Source organism: Dermochelys coriacea, chromosome 11 (genome assembly GCF_009764565.3).
Source record: "Dermochelys coriacea isolate rDerCor1 chromosome 11, rDerCor1.pri.v4, whole genome shotgun sequence".
In the NCBI taxonomy this organism is placed as follows: Eukaryota; Metazoa; Chordata; order Testudines; family Dermochelyidae; genus Dermochelys; species Dermochelys coriacea.
In genome coordinates this window covers 61,904,780-61,925,560 of record NC_050078.2, presented here as the reverse complement: position 1 = coordinate 61,925,560, position 20,781 = coordinate 61,904,780, and the positions used below count along the sequence as shown (strand labels likewise).

Genomic DNA, 20,781 nt, shown 5'->3' with positions numbered 1-20,781 from the left:
CCGTGTTAGTCTGTATTCGCAAAAAGAAAAGGAGTACTTGTGGCACCTTAGAGACTAAAATTTATTTGAGCATAAGCTTTCGTGAGCTGCAGCTCACTTCATCGGATGCATCCGATGAAGTGAGCTGTAGCTCACGAAAGCTTATGCTCAAATAAATTTGTTAGTCTCTAAGGTGCCACAAGTACTCCTTTTCTTTTTTCAGACAGTTATATAGGGTTGCCAACCCTCCAGGATTGTCCTGGAGTCTCCAGGAATTAAAGATTAATCTTTAATTAAAAGATTATATGTCATGTGATGAGACCTCCAGGAATACGTCCAACCAAAACTGGCAACTCTCGATACCTAGGATTTATATGGGACATGGAAGAGGCATGGCGGTACAGACGACCAGGCTAGGGACTAGGTAGAAGAGTGCCGGATATATGGGGCTGTGTGGAAGAAGACCCAGCATGAGAGGAAAAGGAGGAAATTACGGAGGTAGTTAAGACATGCTTTTGGAGGGAACGAAGAGTTAGCTTGCTACACGAGGCTTCGTAGGCAAGAATAAAGAATTTAATGATACAGGCAACGAGAAACCAAGGAAGGACATTTGAAGAGAGGATGAACGTACCAAGCACAGTGGGTGAAGTAGATGACATTTGTACAGTCACCAGAACACTCATCCCTTAAGGCAGAAGATCCTCAGTACCTGGAGGAGTTTTTTGTTTTGTTTTTAAACACAAAGCAGCTCACTTCCTTCACCTTCAAGACCCTCTACCTTATCATCCAACGACCCATATTTCCAATTCACTATCAGACCTGAACTGGCCAAGCAAATAAGCACAGAGCTACTAGAACAGTTATTCAAGGGACTTTCTCTGCAACATTCCAAACCTCTTCTACGGGAGCAAAGAGCTAAATTCATGTCTCAAACTTTGATCATTTCTCAAGTGCACTGTTTCACTGGTATCTGCTCAGTATTGGAACTATATTTTCAGAAAGCAATGTCTTGAGAGAAAAGCAAAATGTGGTACCACATTTCACAATATTTTAGTGTAATACTCACAAAGTTATGTTTAATTAATAGAAGCAGACCATTTCATCTGTCTAGGGAGTAAGATGTGCAAGGATTTGTGGCAACAAATATCAAAAGCAGCAAACAACTTTTCTAAATTATTTTAAGTTTATGCAAGTAGCATGATTGACCCGGACTCAAAACCACAAATTTTTAACATTGTCATCATGTGCATCCTCCTTTATGGAGCAGTCATGGCAATCACAATTGAAACTGATAAGATCAATGCATTCCAAAGTAAATGCCCACGGACGATATTCAGGGCCCACTAGAAAGATTTTTTGGCAATATCAGAAATTCTAAGTAGAGCCAACCAGTCTAAAGCAAATATGGTAAGATGACAGACATATTTAGGACACTCTTTAAGGATGCCACCAACACAAAGCTTAAATGTCAAGTGATAATAGAGACATTACCTGTAAAAAGGAGGGCAACCTAGATAAACATTATGCAGAACAACAGAGGAAGAAGCCCAGTCCATCAACACGACACTCAGAAGCGTGAACAGACCAGCACAAAACCAAAATAAATGGAGGAATCTGGTGCTTGTCCTATGTGCCTGTAGGTCTGGGAGATAAAGAAAAGACATGGCAGAGCAAGGGGCAAAAACAGAAAATGACTGTAGCTAACCTGTAACTGTGAAAGAGAGCCTGGGACTCCTCTTACAGCAGCTTTTGCTTGATTACAAGACATTAAGCAGCCCCAAATTTCATTAGAACATTTATCTTAATTATGGCACATCGCCAACATTCAGGTATATATAATGGACACTCAAACTTAGTCTAGGTACCCATTTTCTAACAGTATTCTTTTCTTGGAGCATGAAACTGATGAATGAAAACTAAAAACAGCATTGCTACAATTTAAGAAAAAGATAGAACATTTTTTATTCCACTGCAATTTACCAAGTCATATGTATAACATCAAATCAGTGACTGGAAACAAAGTGTGATCTACAAGTAATAAAATTCAGATAACAGAAGGCTAGCAAGCCAATAAAAGCTACTTTGTTCAAGAGTAAGATATTCTCATTTTAGGATCATAACTGTTAAGCAGAAATTAACAGCTGATCATATCCTGATAATTGGGAGAAGAGGAAGACCTGTACAGGAGACTGATCAGTTAAATCTGGCATTACACTGTTCCTGTGGGCTACACATACTTCATCTGTAGGCAGTCTGAGTGCTCATATATCTTTCAATTCAGGATTGCAGGTACACAACAAAGCATAAAGCTCTCCCTTTGGCCTATTGTTGAAGCTTAAACTTGCCTGCCCTTTTGAAGGTCAGGGAGCATTCTTATGGTGGCAGACCCACAATTACCTGAAATAAGGTTCTGAAAGTGGAGCCAAATAAGGCTTAAAAGGTTAAAAACTCACTATGAGGTTTCCCCCTAAATCAATGTGTGGTAATTTTCTGCTAAAACAGCAGCTCTGCAACTGCCTGTTAGCAACCATGTGGAGGCAGAACTTCTAGACAGAAGCTACAATGGAATAAGCTTAAAATAAGGATATAAAAGGTTAACCGGTAAGCAATAGTCTTATTGCTCCAGCCACACCGCTCAGACAGAGCGGCACCACCCAGCTGAAGCAGCCCCAGCCTCACCGGTTCCGTCGGATCAGCCCCAGCCCTAGCCATGCAGGACGGTTAATCAGTTAGGCATTTAAATGAAATTTTTAATCGTTTGAACGGTTAACTTTTTAAACAGTATTTACATCCCTAGCTTAAGAATGACTGAACCATGACTAATCCCTTCATGGTTGCCTTCCATATCAGCCAAGCAGGATGGCAACCTATTGGCAAGGCTGGTTTGATATGCACTTGAAGGGTAGCTGACCACAAGGGATAAAGAGCACTCCTGCAACGTGATCTCCCTAAAATTAACCATATACACACAAATATATGAAATACTTTTGCTAGACAACTGCTTGATTCTTTCAGGTTAATGAAGTTTCAAGATTAAAAAGAATAAGAGTTAAAATGTGACCTCACTTTTTTTTTTTAAATGTTTTCTGGCTTATTTTAAGTCCAAAACTGCTTGGCCTAGAAACTCGGGAAGTCTTGGGAAGGACTCATGCCTTTGACTGTTTTTGAGGGAGCTGGAATGACAAGTTGTGGGTTCAAGCATTTCACTGTTGGAAGCATTTTCTAGGACATTAATGTCCCAATGAGGCTCTCGCAAATGATGCATATCGCATGTGGATGGCATGAAGAGGGGTAGGAGGCAGGCAATCTTGAAAAAAGGAGGTTCCATGGCACGGCCCACCCACCTACCCACATGTTCTCATAAGGAAGGAATAGGAGACAGAGTCACAAACAAACAAAAAGAGATCTGATCTTAGGAACAGGACCATCTCCAGATAAGGTATGTGATCTAAGGGATTTTACAAAATACACAGGTACTTCTATCTAATTATTATTATTTGTATTGTGATAGCAACTAGGAGCCTCAGGTTCACTATGTTAGGAACTATAGAAACACAACAAAGAGATTCTCCCCGTTCTGCAGAGTTTACAATCTAAATACATGGCAGCAAAATGGATACAAACCTTAAATTTTAAAAACAAGAAAATACTCAGGCCAAAAAATAAAATTTTAATTAAATTGGAGTTATGGTTATTAATATCTGTTATGCAAGTGAAAGCCCCAGAGATTACAACAATCGTTCTAAAATATATAATAAAAAGCCTAACCATTTCAATGTTTAAGATAATCAAGTTGAACGTGTGTAGGTCTTTTAAATATAAATTTCCATACTAAACATTAACTCTGCTCATTCTCATTGGCCATATAAGTGAAAGCCTGGTCATAAATAATCTACATCTCAATTTTCATAGTCACTAACAATGAAGAAGTGATTTAATGGAATTATCTTACTCACATTTGCTATACATGACAACTTTTGAAGTATTTTTAGATTGCTACAAACTATTCATGATTTCTTTAAGACTATACATGGTTACCAGATAGAGGCTTTTAATTACTTCTCTTCAGCAAACATGAACACATTCCTCAGAAGTACATGGAGTTCCAAATGTGAGTTTCACACATAAAGCTACTATTATCTGATAATATCTTAAGGGCAAGGCCAAAATTGAAACTGTTTACATAACTGAGGCACAGGGTGACAGGTATATTTCATTTATGTATTAAACACATAAGCACAAAACCAAAGCTGTGTACTCTAAAGTTTCTTCACATGTAAGGCAAACTATGCAAATAAAGCGGAAGGTATCTTTTTAAACGACATGAAGTCCTTTAAAAAGCATCCTTTTTTGTGTGGATATATTTGAGAGATTTAACACAGGCTTCAATAGGCATACATTACAGAGGGGATCAGCAAAGTATAGGTGGAGCAGACTTAAGGTTGTTCAGGTGACCATAACTATGCACTGCCCTGTCTAATGTTTGGGGTTTAGTATAACTAATTTTCATTTCCAAGCTGGTATGTGTCTTTCAAAAAGCAAAAATCTTCCTCTAATCATACCGTTCTTCCCTATTATCAGCCCCCTCCTAAAGTTATAGATATTTAGAATCCCAGCTCTAATGTGATAAGGTTTTTAATTTTGCATAGGATTATACTGCACCTGTCCTTGGTGTCTTTGGAAAAAGGCTTTCTGAAAAAGCTACTGAATAAGCAAAACTGTCACTTATAATATCTTGTTTCAGAGTAGCAGCCGTGTTAGTCTGCATTCGCAAAAAAGAAAAAAGGAGTACTTGTGGCAGCTTACAGACTAACAAATTTATTTGAGCATAAGCTTTTGTGAGCTACAGCTCACAGCATCCGATGAAGCGAGCTGTAGCTCACGAAAGCTTATGCTCAAATAAATTTGTTAGTCTCTAAGGTGCCACAAGTACTCCTTTTCTTTTTTGTAATATAATGTCAGCTTTAAAACAGCTTTTCAAAATAGCTATTGCCATCAGACCATATAATGAACCAATAAAACTGATGACATTTAACTACGTTCTACTACCTCTTCTGTTCTCCCATATGGCGACTGCAAGAGGTTGGGAGCAGACACTGGTAGACATGTCCTTCCTGTTACCTCCTACTGATAGCCAGGGAGGAAATGAAGGATGTACTCCAGTATATCTACTTTTATTTTTGGAAGCAATGCAGACTTCTATCATCAGAATTGCTATCAACAAGAGAATGCCAGTACAACACAGAGTTCCAAAAACAAGCTGTAATCCACTAGTGAGTCACAGTCCCAAAGCATTTCATGATGTAAAGATAAGCCACTTGTATCACTTGTATAGTTATCAAAGGCAACTGAAATATTAAGCATGACCACTAAAGTAGTCTGGGGCTATACAGGGAAAAACAAATGGATTACAATTCTAAGATGCCGACTACAGGTAAGAATAAAGCAAAGTCATGTATGGGTCCATACTTCGAGACTAATTTTTCTTTTGGTTTTTAGGACATCAAGGAGTAAGAGCACTAAAAAAGTAGTACACTGAGCCAGTGGTAGACACCTTTGCGCCACTTTAATGGCACCTCTAGCTGACAGGAACTGAAGAAGGCAGTATCCAGTACTCAAAGATGTTCATGATGACCGTCTTAAAAGTGAGTAAGAGGAAAAATAGGACTTTGAAGAATGAGTTGGTAATGCAATCTTAATATTTCTTCCATTGTCAGTGCTCAAGGGCTAATAAACATAAAATTCACTCTACCAAAAATGTAAACTAAGTCACTGCTAGATTGGGACCTTTGAAGTTAAGTTTCAACCTTCAGCAAATGTATCACCAAACTATAAATTCCAGAAGCAATCAAAATACACAGAAAAAATGAATATGCTGGTGGGTGGGTTTTTTGGTTATCTCAGAGACAAAACACAATCACTGGAAAGATGCAATGATCAAAATTAAGAAAAAAAATGTTTGAAACATGTTTAATTCCTGTTCATTTGGCAAAAAGTTCATTTACCCTGAATTTTCATGGTTAAAGTGGTTTCATTTGTTTTTGAATTGATCTTACAGCTATTTTAAATCGATATTCAGCAAGTTCTACTAGTGCATGAACAAAGGGGCATTTCTTTACACCATGGTCAACGAAACTTCTGCACAATGATCTTTTTATTTGACAGGGACTTGTTTACATGATAGCCCCATCTCTAACTATTAACAATATTAAACAAAGCTGTTCAGGCTTAAAGTCCCTGAAAAGTTATAGGATGTGAAGACTACAGGTGCACTGGATCAAGGGACTTTTTTAAACTATGCATTCATTTCTCTATTCCTCATGCAATTCCCTCCCTCATTCCCACTGGTTCCTTAAGTCCAGAAGACTCCCACCAACTTCATGTCTACCCTAACCACCACGATCCCAAAAACACGCACACATATACTTACTTATTGGCTTTTCTTGGTGTTCATACTGTAATATCAGACCATTTTAATACTGCTAACTAATAATGCTGGCGAATATATGAATATGCATCATATTAACAATACATATTATCCATACCATACACACACACACACACACACACACACGTATGCATTAAGCACAAATATTGTAACAGTGAAACAGCCTAAACAGGCCTATACCATGATCTAGTTCACTGATGCTAAGTATCCTATAACTCCTTGCATTTGCATTAAGCGGACAGGAAACTTGTCAAAAATCAAGATACATTTATTTTATGTCTTAGTACAAGCTAAGGAAGAACCTTCACAGACCAGTACCTGGAAGGCTAGCACCCAAAACAAATATAAGGAAGAAAAGAAAAAAAAAAAAAACAAGTTAGGAAACTGGGTTAAACTGAGGGTTGGATTTTAGTGATGCGTAAAGAGAGGTGTAACTTGTAAAATCATATAAATAATACCAACTGAAATGTGTGACCTGGTAGAACACACCTTGGGTATAAGGTGACTGTACCATCGCTGTACAGGACTGCTCTTCGGAGACTGATATTGTATAGAACCTTTTTCCTGTACCATATTAATAAACCTGACATTGGTTATTTGGTTTCTTGAGTATATTTCATAATGAACCAAAGTGCAGTCTAGCAACTGATTGTAAAATTTATCAACAATATAGTCTCAACATCCCAAATTAGGGAAGTACAAATCTCATTTTGCAGATGAGAAATTTTGGTACAGGGGGATAAAGTGACTAACCAAGAATACACAGGAAGCGTGTAGCAAAGCCAGAAACAGGACACAGCTCTCCTGAGTTCTGATCCATAGAGCCCTGCAAATCCAGAGGTATCCATATCCTGGGACCATTTTTGGGGATCACAGATCAGACATGGATAAAATTTTGAATCCAAGCAGGGCTCTGTCAACCCAATGCCTTAACCACAAGATTATTCTTCCTTTCACACATGCCTCCATTTGGCAGTCCCATGTTAGAACTAGCTTTAGCAGGACTACAGTAAAAACTATTTAAGCAGTGCCATTAACTGTGTGCAAAGCCCAATGGAGATGGATCCTTGGGGAAGTAAACTCACTTGCGTGCGACTTGATTTCCTCATATTGTGAAACAGAAATGATACTTATCTTCCTTTGTAAGGCCCTGAGATCTAGAGATAAAAGGCATTTTACATATGAACTATATTAATTAAAACTGCATAGGAGTTTAGGTAGACAGAACATAACTGCTCAAGGTGAGATTCGGTTTGTGTAGAAGCATACAATGTAGACAATGGCATCCTGGAGCGGTGTATCTGTTTAACAGCAAAATTAGAAATAAGTTTCACAAATTCACAAAATACATATATAAAACAGAAAACCCTTCTGTGATTCAGGATTCAGAGCAATCCTTGCACTTCAGGGTCTCAAATTCAACATTCTTCCTCTTTAAATTGTATCTCACTCCAACTCCTACTGAACCCTTGGGGTTGTCTGGCCTTTCATAGCTACCCCTGCTTTAGTGTTTATTATTTGTATTATGGTAGTGCTTAAAGCCCCTAACTGATATCAGAGCCTCACTGTGCCAACCACTATACAAATGCACGCAAGACAGTCTCTGTCCCAAAGAGTACACAATCTAAAAACAGTAGTCAGGACAGAAAGGAGGTGTTATCCCCATTTTACAGATGGAGAACTAAAGCACAGAGAAAGAAAGTGACTTACCCAATATGAGAAAGGAAGTCTGGGGTAGAGCCAGGAATGGATGCCAAAATCTCAAATTCCATTCCAGTACTTAACCACAAGACCAACCTTTCTCTTCACCAAACGAAATGGTATACATCAGCCTCAAAGGATATCTCACTTGTGGAAAACTGCTGATTCAACATAGCCTCTAGCCATATGATGTAGCACATATGATACAGTACTGTCTTCAAGGTGACATCCAAAAGAAAAAATGAGCTCATTTTTGGTTCTTTATGGTTTATAAAAAACACAAAGGACTTCTTCCTCCAAAAGAGCTTTCTGCCTTTTTTTTTTTTCTTTTAAAAATTTTAGAAATTGAGGTCTTGCTTTGTTATTCCTTGAAGTTGCTATGTCAATGGCAGAACTTGGCCAACATTATGTATTCAGAATGTGAAAGCTGAGCAACTGCCATGTGAAAGGATTAAGTTAGACTTGTCAAAACTGTTTTTGTTAGCCTTATTTAAGTCAAGTTTCAGAGTAGCAGTTGTGTTAGTCTGTATTCGCAAAAAGAAAAGGAGTACTTGTGGCACATCTTAGAGACTAACAAATTTATTTGAGCATAAGCTTTCGTGAGCTACACTCACTTCATCTAGTGAGTGTAGCTCACGAAAGCTTATGCTCAAATAAATTTGTTAGTCTCTAAGATGTGCCACAAGTACTCCTTTTCTTTTTAAGTCAAACAACTGACAATCAGCTGGGAAGAAAGATCTTTGTCAAAGATTTAACACCATGACCTTTCAAATAAGGGCAGAGAAAGCTCTCACTCCAGTTCTCTGAACCTGTAAGGCAGCCTACATCAAAAACAGTGAAAACAAAACCTCATACTACTTATATTTTTACGGTCAAACCAAGCAAAAAAACCCACACATCTGTAAAAATAAGATGCAAGTCTTCTTTGATCATAAAACAGAAAAAAAGTGACAAAGCATACAGGGAGTGGAAGATGGGAGGGATCAGCAAGGAAAGCTACTTTACTGAGGTCAAAACATGTAGGGATAAAGGGAGACAGGCTAAAAGTCAAGTAGAGTTGGACCTTGCAATAGTAAAAGGTTCTATAGCCATATAAATAAGAAGAAAGTTAAGAAAGAAGAAGTGGGGCTGCTAAACACTGAGGGTGGAGTGGAGGTTAAGGATAATCTAGGCATGGCCCAATATCTAAACAAATACTTTGCCTCAGTCTTTAATAAGGCTAGAGAGGATCTAAGGGATAATGGTAGCATGAATAATGGGAATGAGGATATGGAGGTAGATATTATCGTATCTGAGGTAGAAGTGAAACTCAAACAGCTTAATGGGACTAAATCGGGGGGCCCAGATAATCTTCATCCAAGAATATTAAAGGAATTGGCACCTGAAATTGCAAGCCCATTAGCAAGAATTTTTAATGAATCTGTAAACTCAGGAGTTGCACCGTATGATTGGAGAATTGCTAATATAGTTCCTATTTTTAGGAAAGGAAAAAAAAGTGATCCGGGTAACTACAGGCCTGTTAGTTTGACATCTGTAGTATGCAAGGTCCTGGAAAAAATTCTGAAGGAGAAAATAGTTAAGGACATTGAAATCAATGGTAAATGGGACAAAATACAACATGGTTTTACAAAAGGTAGATCGTGCCAAACCAACCTGATCTCCTTTTTTGAGAAAGTAACAGATTTTTTAGACAAAGGAAATGCAGTGGATCTAATTTACCTACATTTCAGTAAGGCATTTGATACTGTGCCACACGGGGAATTATTAGTTAAATTGGAAAAGATGGGGATCAATATGAACATCGAAAGGTGGATGAAGAATTGGTTAAAGGGGAGACTACAACAGGTCCTACTGAAAGGTGAACTGTCAGGCTGAAGGGAGGTTAACAGTGGAGTTCCTCAGGGATCAGTTTTGGGACCAATCTTATTTCATCTTTTTATTACTGACCTTGGCACAAAAAGTGGGAGTGCGCTAATAAAGTTTGCGGATGATACAAAGCTGGGAGGTATTGCCAATTCAGAGAAGGATCGGGATATCATACAGGAGAATCTGGATGACCTTGTAAACTGGAGTAATAGTAATAGGATGAAATTTAATAGTGAGAAGTGTAAGGTTATGCATTTAGGGATTAATAAGAATTTTAGTTATAAATTGGGGATGCATCAATTAGAAGTAATGGAGGAGGAGAAGGACCTTGGAGTATTGGTTGATCATAGGATGACTATGAGCTGCCAATGTGATATGGCTGTGAAAAAAGCTAATGCGGTTTTGGGATGGATCAGGAGAGGTATTTCCAGTAGGGATAAGGAGGTTTTAGTACTGTTATACAAGGCACTGGTGAGACCTCACCTGGAATACTGTGTGCAGTTCTGGTCTCCCATATTTAAGAAGGATGAATTCAAACTGGAGCAGGTACAGACAAGGGCTACTAGGATGATCCGAGGAATGGAAAACTTGTCTTATGAAAGGAGACTCAAGGAGCGTGGCTTGTTTAGCCTAACTAAAAGAAGGTTAAGGGGAGATATGATTGCTCTCTATAAATATACCAGAGGGATAAATATCGGAGAAGGAGAGGAATTATTTAAGCTCAGTACCAATGTGGATACAAGAACAAATGGGTATAAACGGGACACCAGGAAGTTTAGACTTGAAATTAGACGAAGGTTTCTAACCATCAGAGTTATGCAGAGAATGCCTACATAGATACAACACACCACATCGCTGCATATTGGTCTATTCCATTCCTTTTACATCCTATTTATTGTTTATTTTTTAAACTCACTTCATACTTAAAGCTCATCCTCACTGGACTTTATCTTGAGTTAATTGGTCACCAATTCACTTGAGATACTTAGCACATTTGTAAAGGCTAGTGTGGACACACCCCGTAAGTTTCATCAAATCTATAAACATTTGGTTTTTTATCCAGGCTGATTCCTATATTCTGGAACAAACATCTCCAGACTTCTTGTGCATTCAAACATTGAGCCCCATTTCCTGTCTCTCAAACTGTATCAGACAACTTCCTGCTGGGAAAGATCAATAAAACAGAAGCTTTACTGTGAGATGCTGCTTTCAGTTATACACAAGTAAACAAAGAATGGCTTAAAAACTTCATCTTCACAAATTCTACTAAAACTGGGCCAGCACAATTTAGCATTCAGACTGCAGTTAAAATCTGTCATAAAAACACACCAGCTAGAGAAGTTCTCTCTCCTCCAATCATGGTTCACTTTAACTTAATGGAGATCTGAGGTTTTTCACTTAGCTGAATGCTCCTTGGTAAAGGCTTTGGGCGGGTTTTAGATATTCAACACAATGGTGTACCACTTCCTGCACTGAAACCTAAAGCACTAAAGCCACAAAGATTAATGATCACAAATACATATAAAATGTGAGCAACAGAATTCAGATTTTAAAACACTTATGATGCGCATATAACAGTGAACATAAACTTGCTGTTCTAAATCAGCATCCTTGATCAACATTATTCAATGTCTACATCATCAGAAAGTAGATATACAGCAGAAGATAGTTACCAAAATGCCACTCTCAACAAACATACTCAACGATACAAAAATAGATGTGCCTCTTTTCCAGCAGTAACTATATAATATTCATAAATTCTGTTTTCCCATCAGTGCATGGGATAGTAAAACTGATAACTCCCTTTAACACAGATAACAAATGGCTCATGCTATTCTGAACACACTTACAGAAGAATCAATCCTACTATTTTACAAACCATGATTTTTAACTCAGTGAACCTATTAAATGCTTTGAATAACTCATTGTAAAATGTGGCACAGTTATACAAAGGAAAGTACAGTGGTTGAGTGATAAAAGCATGGCCTAGTTTACCAGCTACATGGCTCATTGTGGGGGAAAAGGCAAAATGGGCTGATAGAGATTATCACAATACCAATTCAACCAACACACTAATGATCTCTCCATAAACCTGGAACACAAGATAAATACACAGTAACAGCAGCCTACAACTCGGATGTGCTTGCGATGAATGAATACACGCCATCGAATAGGTATAAAAAAATAAATAGTCATTTTTTAAGAAAAAAATCAATTGAAGACATGTACACATACTACTGGGTAAAATAACAGTCCTTTTTAGATATTTACGGTATATTTAAAATATGTAAAAAAAATTAAAGTGCTCATTCTAAGTCTTAAATACCTGTATCAGTCTGATTTTTCTCCTAGCTACATGAGCCTCATTACTGATGCCATTCCACAGGAAGGAGATATTTTGGTTATCCCGTTACCTAGACATGGAGGCTAAAAATCCTCACATTTAATTAACAGGATCTGCCAAAACCATTAGCCTCCTAATGGACTGACAGCCTGAACAGTTTAGGCACCTAGGAGGAAAACACAAAGTTATAGTAAATTAAAAACAATTGAAAATACAATTACTACTATTGTTATCTTGACCCCAGAGCAAAATATTCCATGTTTCAGTTATCCCCCTTTATAAAATACTTCTAGCTTGGGAAAAACAGTTTTAATAGCATTTGTAAGATCTTCACTGAATTTGCAGGGGGAAGCTCAAGGGGAGAGCACAAAAAGGGAGACATTTAGGCTTGGTATACACTTAAAATTTAGACTAACCTAGCTAGGTCACTCAGGGGTGTGAAAAATTCATACTGGCACACTACAGTTTAAGACAACTTAATTCCCAGTGGAGACGCAGCTAAGTCAATGGGACAATTCTTCCCTCGATCTCTGCTCAGAGAGGTGGGAAGCACCTATACTGCAGTGCTATGGTGACACAGCTGTAGCACTCATAGTGTGGACATGGCCTAAGGAAAATGATGAGAATTTCTCACTCTCCAGCAGATAACTTTGAGCCTAAAGAGAGACATGTCAAACAAATTCTTGCTTTATTTCAACAGAATAGTGGCTACATACAACCTTATTAACAAGGAATGTTCAGTTTACATAGCTATTATACTGCTTTGTATTCAACAATATTCAAAAAAATAAGTAGATACCATAAAAGGAGAGAGTACTTGGACCTTCCCTTATTTAAATTATATGATTTTTATGGAATGCTACAAGTCTGATGGTAAAAACTGCATGTGCATTGGGGAAACAACAGGTTGAAAGTCTAAGCATTTTATGTACTGATATGTCCACAGATCCATCAGATTTGCTTTTCCAGTTCCCTAATTTTGTTAAGCAGCTTTAATTTATCAGCATCTTTCTGCACTCTTCAACTATTACAGCCTTAAACTCATCAATGACTCTTTTATATTTGCAGAACAAGCTTTCCATGCACACTTGTAAGATCCAAGTATAATGACTAATTCACTAGCAGCTAGCTTAAAAAGAAAACAAAATTTAAAGGAACAGTCAGGTAAAAAATAATTTTTAAAAACAAATTTACTTGCATGCATCACTTTAATATTAAAACGAGAAGTTTAATAAACCTGTTTACTTTGCATTATTTGTGCTGTTTGTTTACTTTATGCAATTCTGTTAGATTGGACATTGAAAATAGAATGATCTGGCTATAGTCAGTTTCTCATGTACTAACACAAGCTACAATATGCTATAGTGATAGGTAAGGTCAGAAGAAGAATCTGAACAGAATGTTTGGGTTGCAAATACTGCAGTAGAGTATTTGTTTTACATTATTTATACAGTAAAATCCCTTATTTATGTTCCATGATGAGGTAGGATTGCTAAGAACAAATGGGAAGGCAACAGTGGCCGGGACCCTGGCTGGCAGGAGCCGGCAGATGGAACCCCAGACTAGCGGGCTAAGCTGCCGGCCCTGCTGCCAGTTGGGGTCCCGGCCGCCAGCCCCGCTCAGCCCGCTGCCGTCCTGGGTGAATGGAACCCTTATCCAGCAGCAGGCTGATCAGAGCCGGCAGCCAGGACCCCGGCTGGCAGGAGCCAGCAGAACCCCAGACCGGCAGCGGCTCACCCACTGCCGGTCTGGGGTTCTGTCTGCCACCCCGCTCAGTCCGCTGATAGTCTGGGGTTCTGGCCGCCGGCCCCTTGCCAGCCGGGGTCCCGGCCATCAGCCCCACTCAGCCTGCTGCCGGTCTGGGATACTAGCCATCGGCCCCGCTCTTCTTGCTGACAGTATGGGGTTCCAGCCACCCAGCCCCTTGCCAGCCAAGGTCCTGGCCGCCAGCCCCACTCAGCCCGCTGCCAGTCTGGGGTTCTGTCAGGGGCCCCTGTAAATGTAAAATATATTAGTGGCACGCGAAACCTTAAATCAACGAAGACTTGGCATGCCACTTTTCAAAGGTTGCCAACCCCTGCTCTAGAGGAAAGAGAGTAGTAGAAACCTACTGGCCGCTCCTCTCCTCACTACAGCCAGGAGACTGGAGAAGTCAATACAATACTGGAAACACACACCCCTCACAGCAGCCTGGATGCTCTGAAGATGGGGAGGGGAGGGAGAGCTCATTCTTACTTTCGAGCAACTAGAGATGAGTGGAGCATCACATTCTTCAAAGACTGAGAATGACAGTGCCTTTCAGAAGGCTCAAGGGACAGCAGCTGGTAGAAATCCCAGCATCTATCCCAAAAACTGGATGTGGCATGCTGGTTTTTCACCTGAACACAGACCTCAATGGCAGAAGCTCTCCACTCTAATATTTTATATCTGCTTGTGACAAGTAGGTTTAGTCCTCTAGCCAGCATGTATCTGGTAATTTTTCCAACTCGCTTTCAAAGCGTGCCAAAAGATTTGAGAGTTCATGAGTTCTGGAATCTAGATGCATTGCATGAAAGGAGAGGCTTTTTAAGAGAAGCAGCAATCACTGGGTAAACCAGAAAATGTCTGAACAAAGTATAATAGTTGATTATTCTCACAGAGACCTGTACTATAACCTTCAAAAGATGGATAAGCCAAGATAATGTTAGGATTTATTTTAGTATATTAGTAATAGAAATAAGTGTGATTAGAAAAAATGTGCAATCACATCATGTGTACCATTTCTTGGAACAGCAAAGAAAATTCTAAAACACCAAAATTATACAATTGTGGCTTATTGACCAGTCTGAGCATTCTTTGCTTCTTATAGGAGACCCATACAAAAGCACTGTATTATGCAAATATTTTTTGTGAAAATGGAGACCCTGAACAGTTAATTAAATTCTTGGTCATCAATTAGCTACTCTTCAATAAAGTTAACTTTATAACATGGTGCAGACTGAGCACTGAACTGGGTATAACCTGCAGAGCATGAGAAGATGAGGCTATGAATAACCAGCATCAGGTTCCTGCCTCTGATTAGCAAACCCTAACAGCTCTGATAAAGAGTCTTCTGAACAAAGTTGTTTGAAAAATGCACATACATGCTGTATTATATCTTTTTTGAAAGAAAACGCGGAGATCGCTATGTGCTTCCCCCAACTTATTTTTATTGTAGGAATAAGTCTTGTCTGTTAAGTAATGTTTATTTTTATTCCATTTCTCTATAAAGACTGCATATTTTGATATTTATGTTTATGAATTTAAGTTTAGAAACTGATTTACTGGTCTGGGTAACCTTATGCCTATTTTTGCTTTAAGTCAGATATTAAAAAAAAGTCTGAATTATTTAAGTGTGATCTGGAAATTTTGTTTTTCCATAGCACGTATCAATTTATTTTCCTGTTCAGCAGAGTTATTGGCCGCTGAAAAGCATGTCACCATATTAGTTGATTGCTGGTGTACTAAAGAGTGACTCAGTGGAGAATTTAAAAAGAGCAAACATTTTTCTAGAGCTAAAACTGAAGAAAGCTGTTTTCTGCCAAAACACTGGTCTTTCACATTTCTTCTCCTCTTATATTTGCAATGAAATTAAATTACTTACTATACATTTGATGTTTTATCTGATCATTTGCTATCACAAGATTGTAGGGCATTGTAACAGCACATGCACTGGAAGGCTGGTTACCTATTTGTCGAACACTAACCATAAGAAAGGTTTACCTGCTTTTGTTTTTAAATGGTGCTGAAGTAACTGACTCTTCATAAAACAAATCAAGTACAACTGATTAGCCAGATTTCTATATTTGAAGTTTATGACTCCCAAAGTTGTACAATCTGAATACCCAGATTCATAAGAAACATATCAAATTACAGCAATTGCTCCAGCTAGCAAATCCCATGCAGAGATCTCAATGATACCTGAAGATATTTGAAGCACCTTTCAAGTTGCTAAGCAAATCAAATGTGTATTAACAGTATACTTCAAATTCTCTATTAAGTGATATTAGCAGATGAATCTTGTCAGACTTCTCACAGTGATCTACACATCCACCCATTTTAACAACAATTTTTATACTTCGGAATAAAAGCACAGATCCTACAAATCATCAACTGGTACACAAAACTGCTGACAAACTGATGGCAAAGAGGTCAATATGAGCATATCACTTTCATGCTCCAATCACTGTAGTGGCTACCCATCCAATATTAGATCAAATTCAAATCTTAATCTTAGCTTGGCCTAGCCCGAAGACATCGCAAAGGTCTCCATAGCAAAGACCTCCTGAAACTGCAGCAGTCAAACACACAAGGAAATTCTAGAACAGTGGTTCTCAACCAGGGGTATGCAGAGGTCTTCCAGGCAGTACTTCAATTCATTTAGACATGTGTCTAATTTTACAATAGGCTATATAATAAGCACTAGCAAAGTCACTAAAATTTCATACAGACAATGACTTGTTTATACTGCTCTATACACTAAACACTGACATGCAAACACAATATTTAAATACAAATTGATTTATTTTATAATTATATGGTAAAAATGAGAAAGTAAGCAATTTTTCAGTAGCAGTATGCAGTGACACTTATTTTTGTAAGCAAGTAGTTTCTAAGTGGGATAAAACCTGGGGTACACAAGACAAATCAGACTCCTGAAAGGAGTACAGTAATCTGGAAAGGTCGAGAGCCACTGTTCTAGAAGACCATGGCAGAACTAGTAGAAGCTGAAGACAGGGCTTCTTGGAGTCTTAATTCTCCACCATAGCTAAGAATGACCACAACTCTGACCACCACCTGCACAAACTGCAGGACAAACCTTTTTCACATGTCTAAGAGCAAAATAGTCCACAGTGCTGCTTGGTTTTGGAAAGGGATAGACCATAAAGAGTAATTTAGTCTCCTCTACTTGTTCCTGAAAAGGAGAAACGAAAATGTAGCTCTAAGCATGAACTATTTGGGTGAATTTACATAATTTTGTAAGAGGCTCAGATACCATAGTCATAAGCATGGTATAGATAACTAGACACATCAGTAACAAAAAAAGATTCAGAAGCCCTTTAACCAAGCTGGTTATATCAGTAGAATATTTACTAATGAAAGACTTAACATTTTGTGAGGACAGTGCCAGATAAACTCAAAAAAAAAAAAATGGAAATTGCACAAGAAAACAATACAAAGGAAATACTGAAATCATTGAGATCTTTAGATATGCACAACAAGGTCTTGGTCCATGATGAGGGCTCTTACGTGCTATATGGTAATACAAACAATAAAATGGACACAATCATCTTGTATCTATAGGGACAACAGATAGTCAAGAAGGGCATACACAGAGGACAATAACTGAATTGCATCTCCCTTCTTCCTCTGCCTTTGAGACTCTTCCCACCCATCCAAAAGACACTCAGCTTCACAATATAGATTTTAAAAAGTTGCATATTTAAAACATTCATATTATCAAAGTACAGTTTTGATTAAATAATTTGAAAAAAGGAAAAAATAGTAATGATATAACATGCTGTTAAATACTGTTCATTTTGTAACAAAGTATGTATTTAGCTGTGTCATCACACTAATTAAAAACTTATTGTAAATGACCTAAAATATCAATAAATAAAATATTTTTCCTAATAAAACGTTGGTCATTCTACGACGTGGATGCCGTGAATTAAACAGCGTAACCTCTTCTATAGTGACATTATTTTAACTATTCTTTCACACACACCCCCGCCACTGGTTATATCATTCCCCTTCCCCCCCGGGGGGGGGGTCACCTGCTACGCTAATCCCACCAACATCTCAAACTGGCCACAGCTATTATCATCCTTATGTGCCAGTTCTGAAAGAAACGCACAAAACCGGCTTCCATATGGGGGAGAGAGAGAATATGAAACGGGGGTCCCATGCACTTCTTTCAATGAGTCTACGGTGCTATAGTGAGGAGAGTTGTGCGAAATTCTCGACAGACACCAGGCTGTTGATTCCACCTTCCCCCTCTTCCCTGGCCACATCTCTATTTTACTGCTACCCCTCGCCCCACAGGAGTGATCTCATTCTGACAGCCCCCTGCCCCACTCCTCTCAGCAACCCCCCCCCCCCAGCACTAGTCTCCTTCCGCCACACCTACCCGGCCCGTGTTACTCCCCACCAATACCTACAGCACCCCCTCTTCCCGTCTCTGTAACTGCTGCCAACCTAACTCGCTTCTTCCCCCCCCCCCATGCCGACGGCAAGTGGTTGCCTCTGATCTAAGATCCCTGCAAGGCCGAGCCCTGTCAATACCCCCCCCCCCGCTTCATCTCCTCCCGCCCCCGTCGGCGGTCACCCCTACAGCCCTCATCAGCTCTGCTCCCCCAGCCTGCCCAGCGGTGCCGCCTCGGGTCCCGTGTGAGTCGACAGATGGGCTCAATCCAGGGGCGAAACCCCTCCAGCTCCTCTCCCCGCCGGAGCCAGCCCGGGCTGGGCATCAGGGAGAGGAGCCTGGGGCGCCAAGATGCGGCCCCCGGGGAGGGCTTTCGGGGGGTGAACCGGTCTCCCCAGGCGGCGGCACCCCCGCTGCCAGCTCCGTGCCCCCGCGGGCTGAGAGCCGGGCTGGGCGGAAGAAGCCACCCCCCTCCCCCCACGGTCATGCCCCCAGCTGGAGCCCCTCAGCCCGCGGGGGGAGGCGGCGCCGCCCGGCCCCGCCGGCACCTGGATGTAGTTGGTCTCGCAGTACTCGGCCACCCGCTCCAGGTTGGTGTAGCTGTCGAAGAGGGCCCGGCGCCCGCCCGGGATTTCCTCCTCCAGCAGCATCTGCAGCTCCGCCATCTTCACATCCTCCTCGCCGCCGAGACCGGGCCGGGGGCCCAGGGAGAGAAACACCCACCGCGGCGCGGCGCGGCGCGGCGCAACCACCGGCCACCCCACCGCGCAGGCGCAGAACCCGGGCCAGACAGACCCCCCCCCCGCCCCTCCCCCTCGCCTCACGCGCCCCCGGCGCCCCTCACGCGCACACCCGCTTCCGGTTCGTCCCGGCCTGGGGCGCGGGGGCTGTACGCCGGCAGCCCCGTCCCCGCCGCGGGGGGAGCCGGAGGGGCGAGGGGGGCTGGGGAGGCGTGAGGGGAGGGCGTTGAAGAGGGATGAAACAGGAGGGCTGGGGAGAACAGAGGGAGACCCTCTGGCTGTGCAGGGCAGGGGTTGTGTGTTACGGGGACTCAGCCATGACTGACGGGCTGGAGTTGGGGGGAGGGACGAAACCAAGGAAATCCTCTCTCTGCACTTGCATCCATCCCTGTGCTGCCTCCCAAGTGCTGCATTTTCAATCCAGCAGCCCCCAGAACGGTTTCCTTACCCACTGCTGTGCACCGAACAGGCATTTTGCACTTGCACATCTGGACCCCTGCTATACATGTGCATATGAGAGTTTGAGGCGAGTACAGGGGTGTACAATCCTAGTACGTATCCATCCTTTCAGAGCTGAAAATCTGACCCTTGATGTTCAATAAGTTTCCAACACCCTCGTTCTCTGGTTTTCTTTGGTTTCCATCACAGGGTATAATAAATCAAGTCCAGTTCCCTGGAAATCTAGGGTATAATCCTTGAATAGAGGATGCTGTGTAACAACAATTAACTGATACTACAATTAAACTGACAGGTTTCAGAGTAGCAGCCGTGTTAGTCTGTATTCACAAAAAGAAAAGGAGGACTTGTGGCACCTTAGAGACTAACAAATGTATTAGAGCATAAGCTTTCGTGAGCTACAGCTCACTTCATCGGATGGATTCAGCTTTTCCACTGCATGCATCCGACGAAGTGAGCTGTAGCTCACGAAAGCTTATGCTCTAATACATTTGTTAGTCTCTAAGGTGCCACAAGTACTCCTTTTCTTTTTACAATTAAACTAAAGGCCATCATTGACTAAATATATTGTGACAGGTTTCAGAGTGGTAGTCTGAATCAGCAAAAACCACTAGGAGTCCTTGTGGCACCTTAGAGACTAACAAGCCTTCCTACCAATGCTACAAAAAGAAGAATTTTGTGTGGACTGCTCCTGAAGGTCGAAACAACAGACTGGACTTCTACATAGAGTGCTTCCGCCGACATGCACGGGCTGAAATTGTGGTTTGTTAGTCTCTAAGGTGCCACAAGCACTCCTAATTTTTTTAAATATATTGTGACTATACTCTATTTACCTCAGTCTAACACTTGTTGAGATTCCCCTATGAATTTCACAAATAAACCATGGGAGCCAGTATAATCTCTGTACTTCATGCCCACACTTTCTGTATATTTGCTGCCCATCTGCTGAAGGTAGATGCCTGATGATCACAAAATTACACACCAAAAAGGAAACAAATATAAACAAATATTAAAATCACAGTGTATTATATACTGACATTGAAAAGTATATATCACTGGAGCTGGTCATCAAAAATTCAAGGAA

General features: G+C 40.5%; 1 protein-coding gene across 18 annotated transcripts in view; it reads right to left on the bottom strand.

Moving 5' to 3' along the window:
- The window catches only part of ABI2 (abl interactor 2), a 108,832-nt gene extending 89,402 nt beyond the window's left edge, over positions 1–19,430 (bottom strand). For 7 of the 18 annotated variants that reach the window (XM_038422599.2, XM_038422608.2, XM_038422607.2 and 4 more), the window contains exon 1: positions 19,050–19,289. In XM_038422599.2, the coding sequence (XP_038278527.1) occupies positions 19,050–19,166 (117 nt within the window). In that variant the 5' untranslated portion in view covers positions 19,167–19,289. Of the gene's footprint in view, positions 1–12,320; positions 12,505–19,049 lie in introns of all 18 variants that reach the window. The other 11 variants (XM_038422600.2, XM_038422602.2, XM_038422603.2 and 8 more) reach the window with 5 other exon arrangements.
- Positions 19,431–20,781: the final 1,351 nt, after the last annotated feature.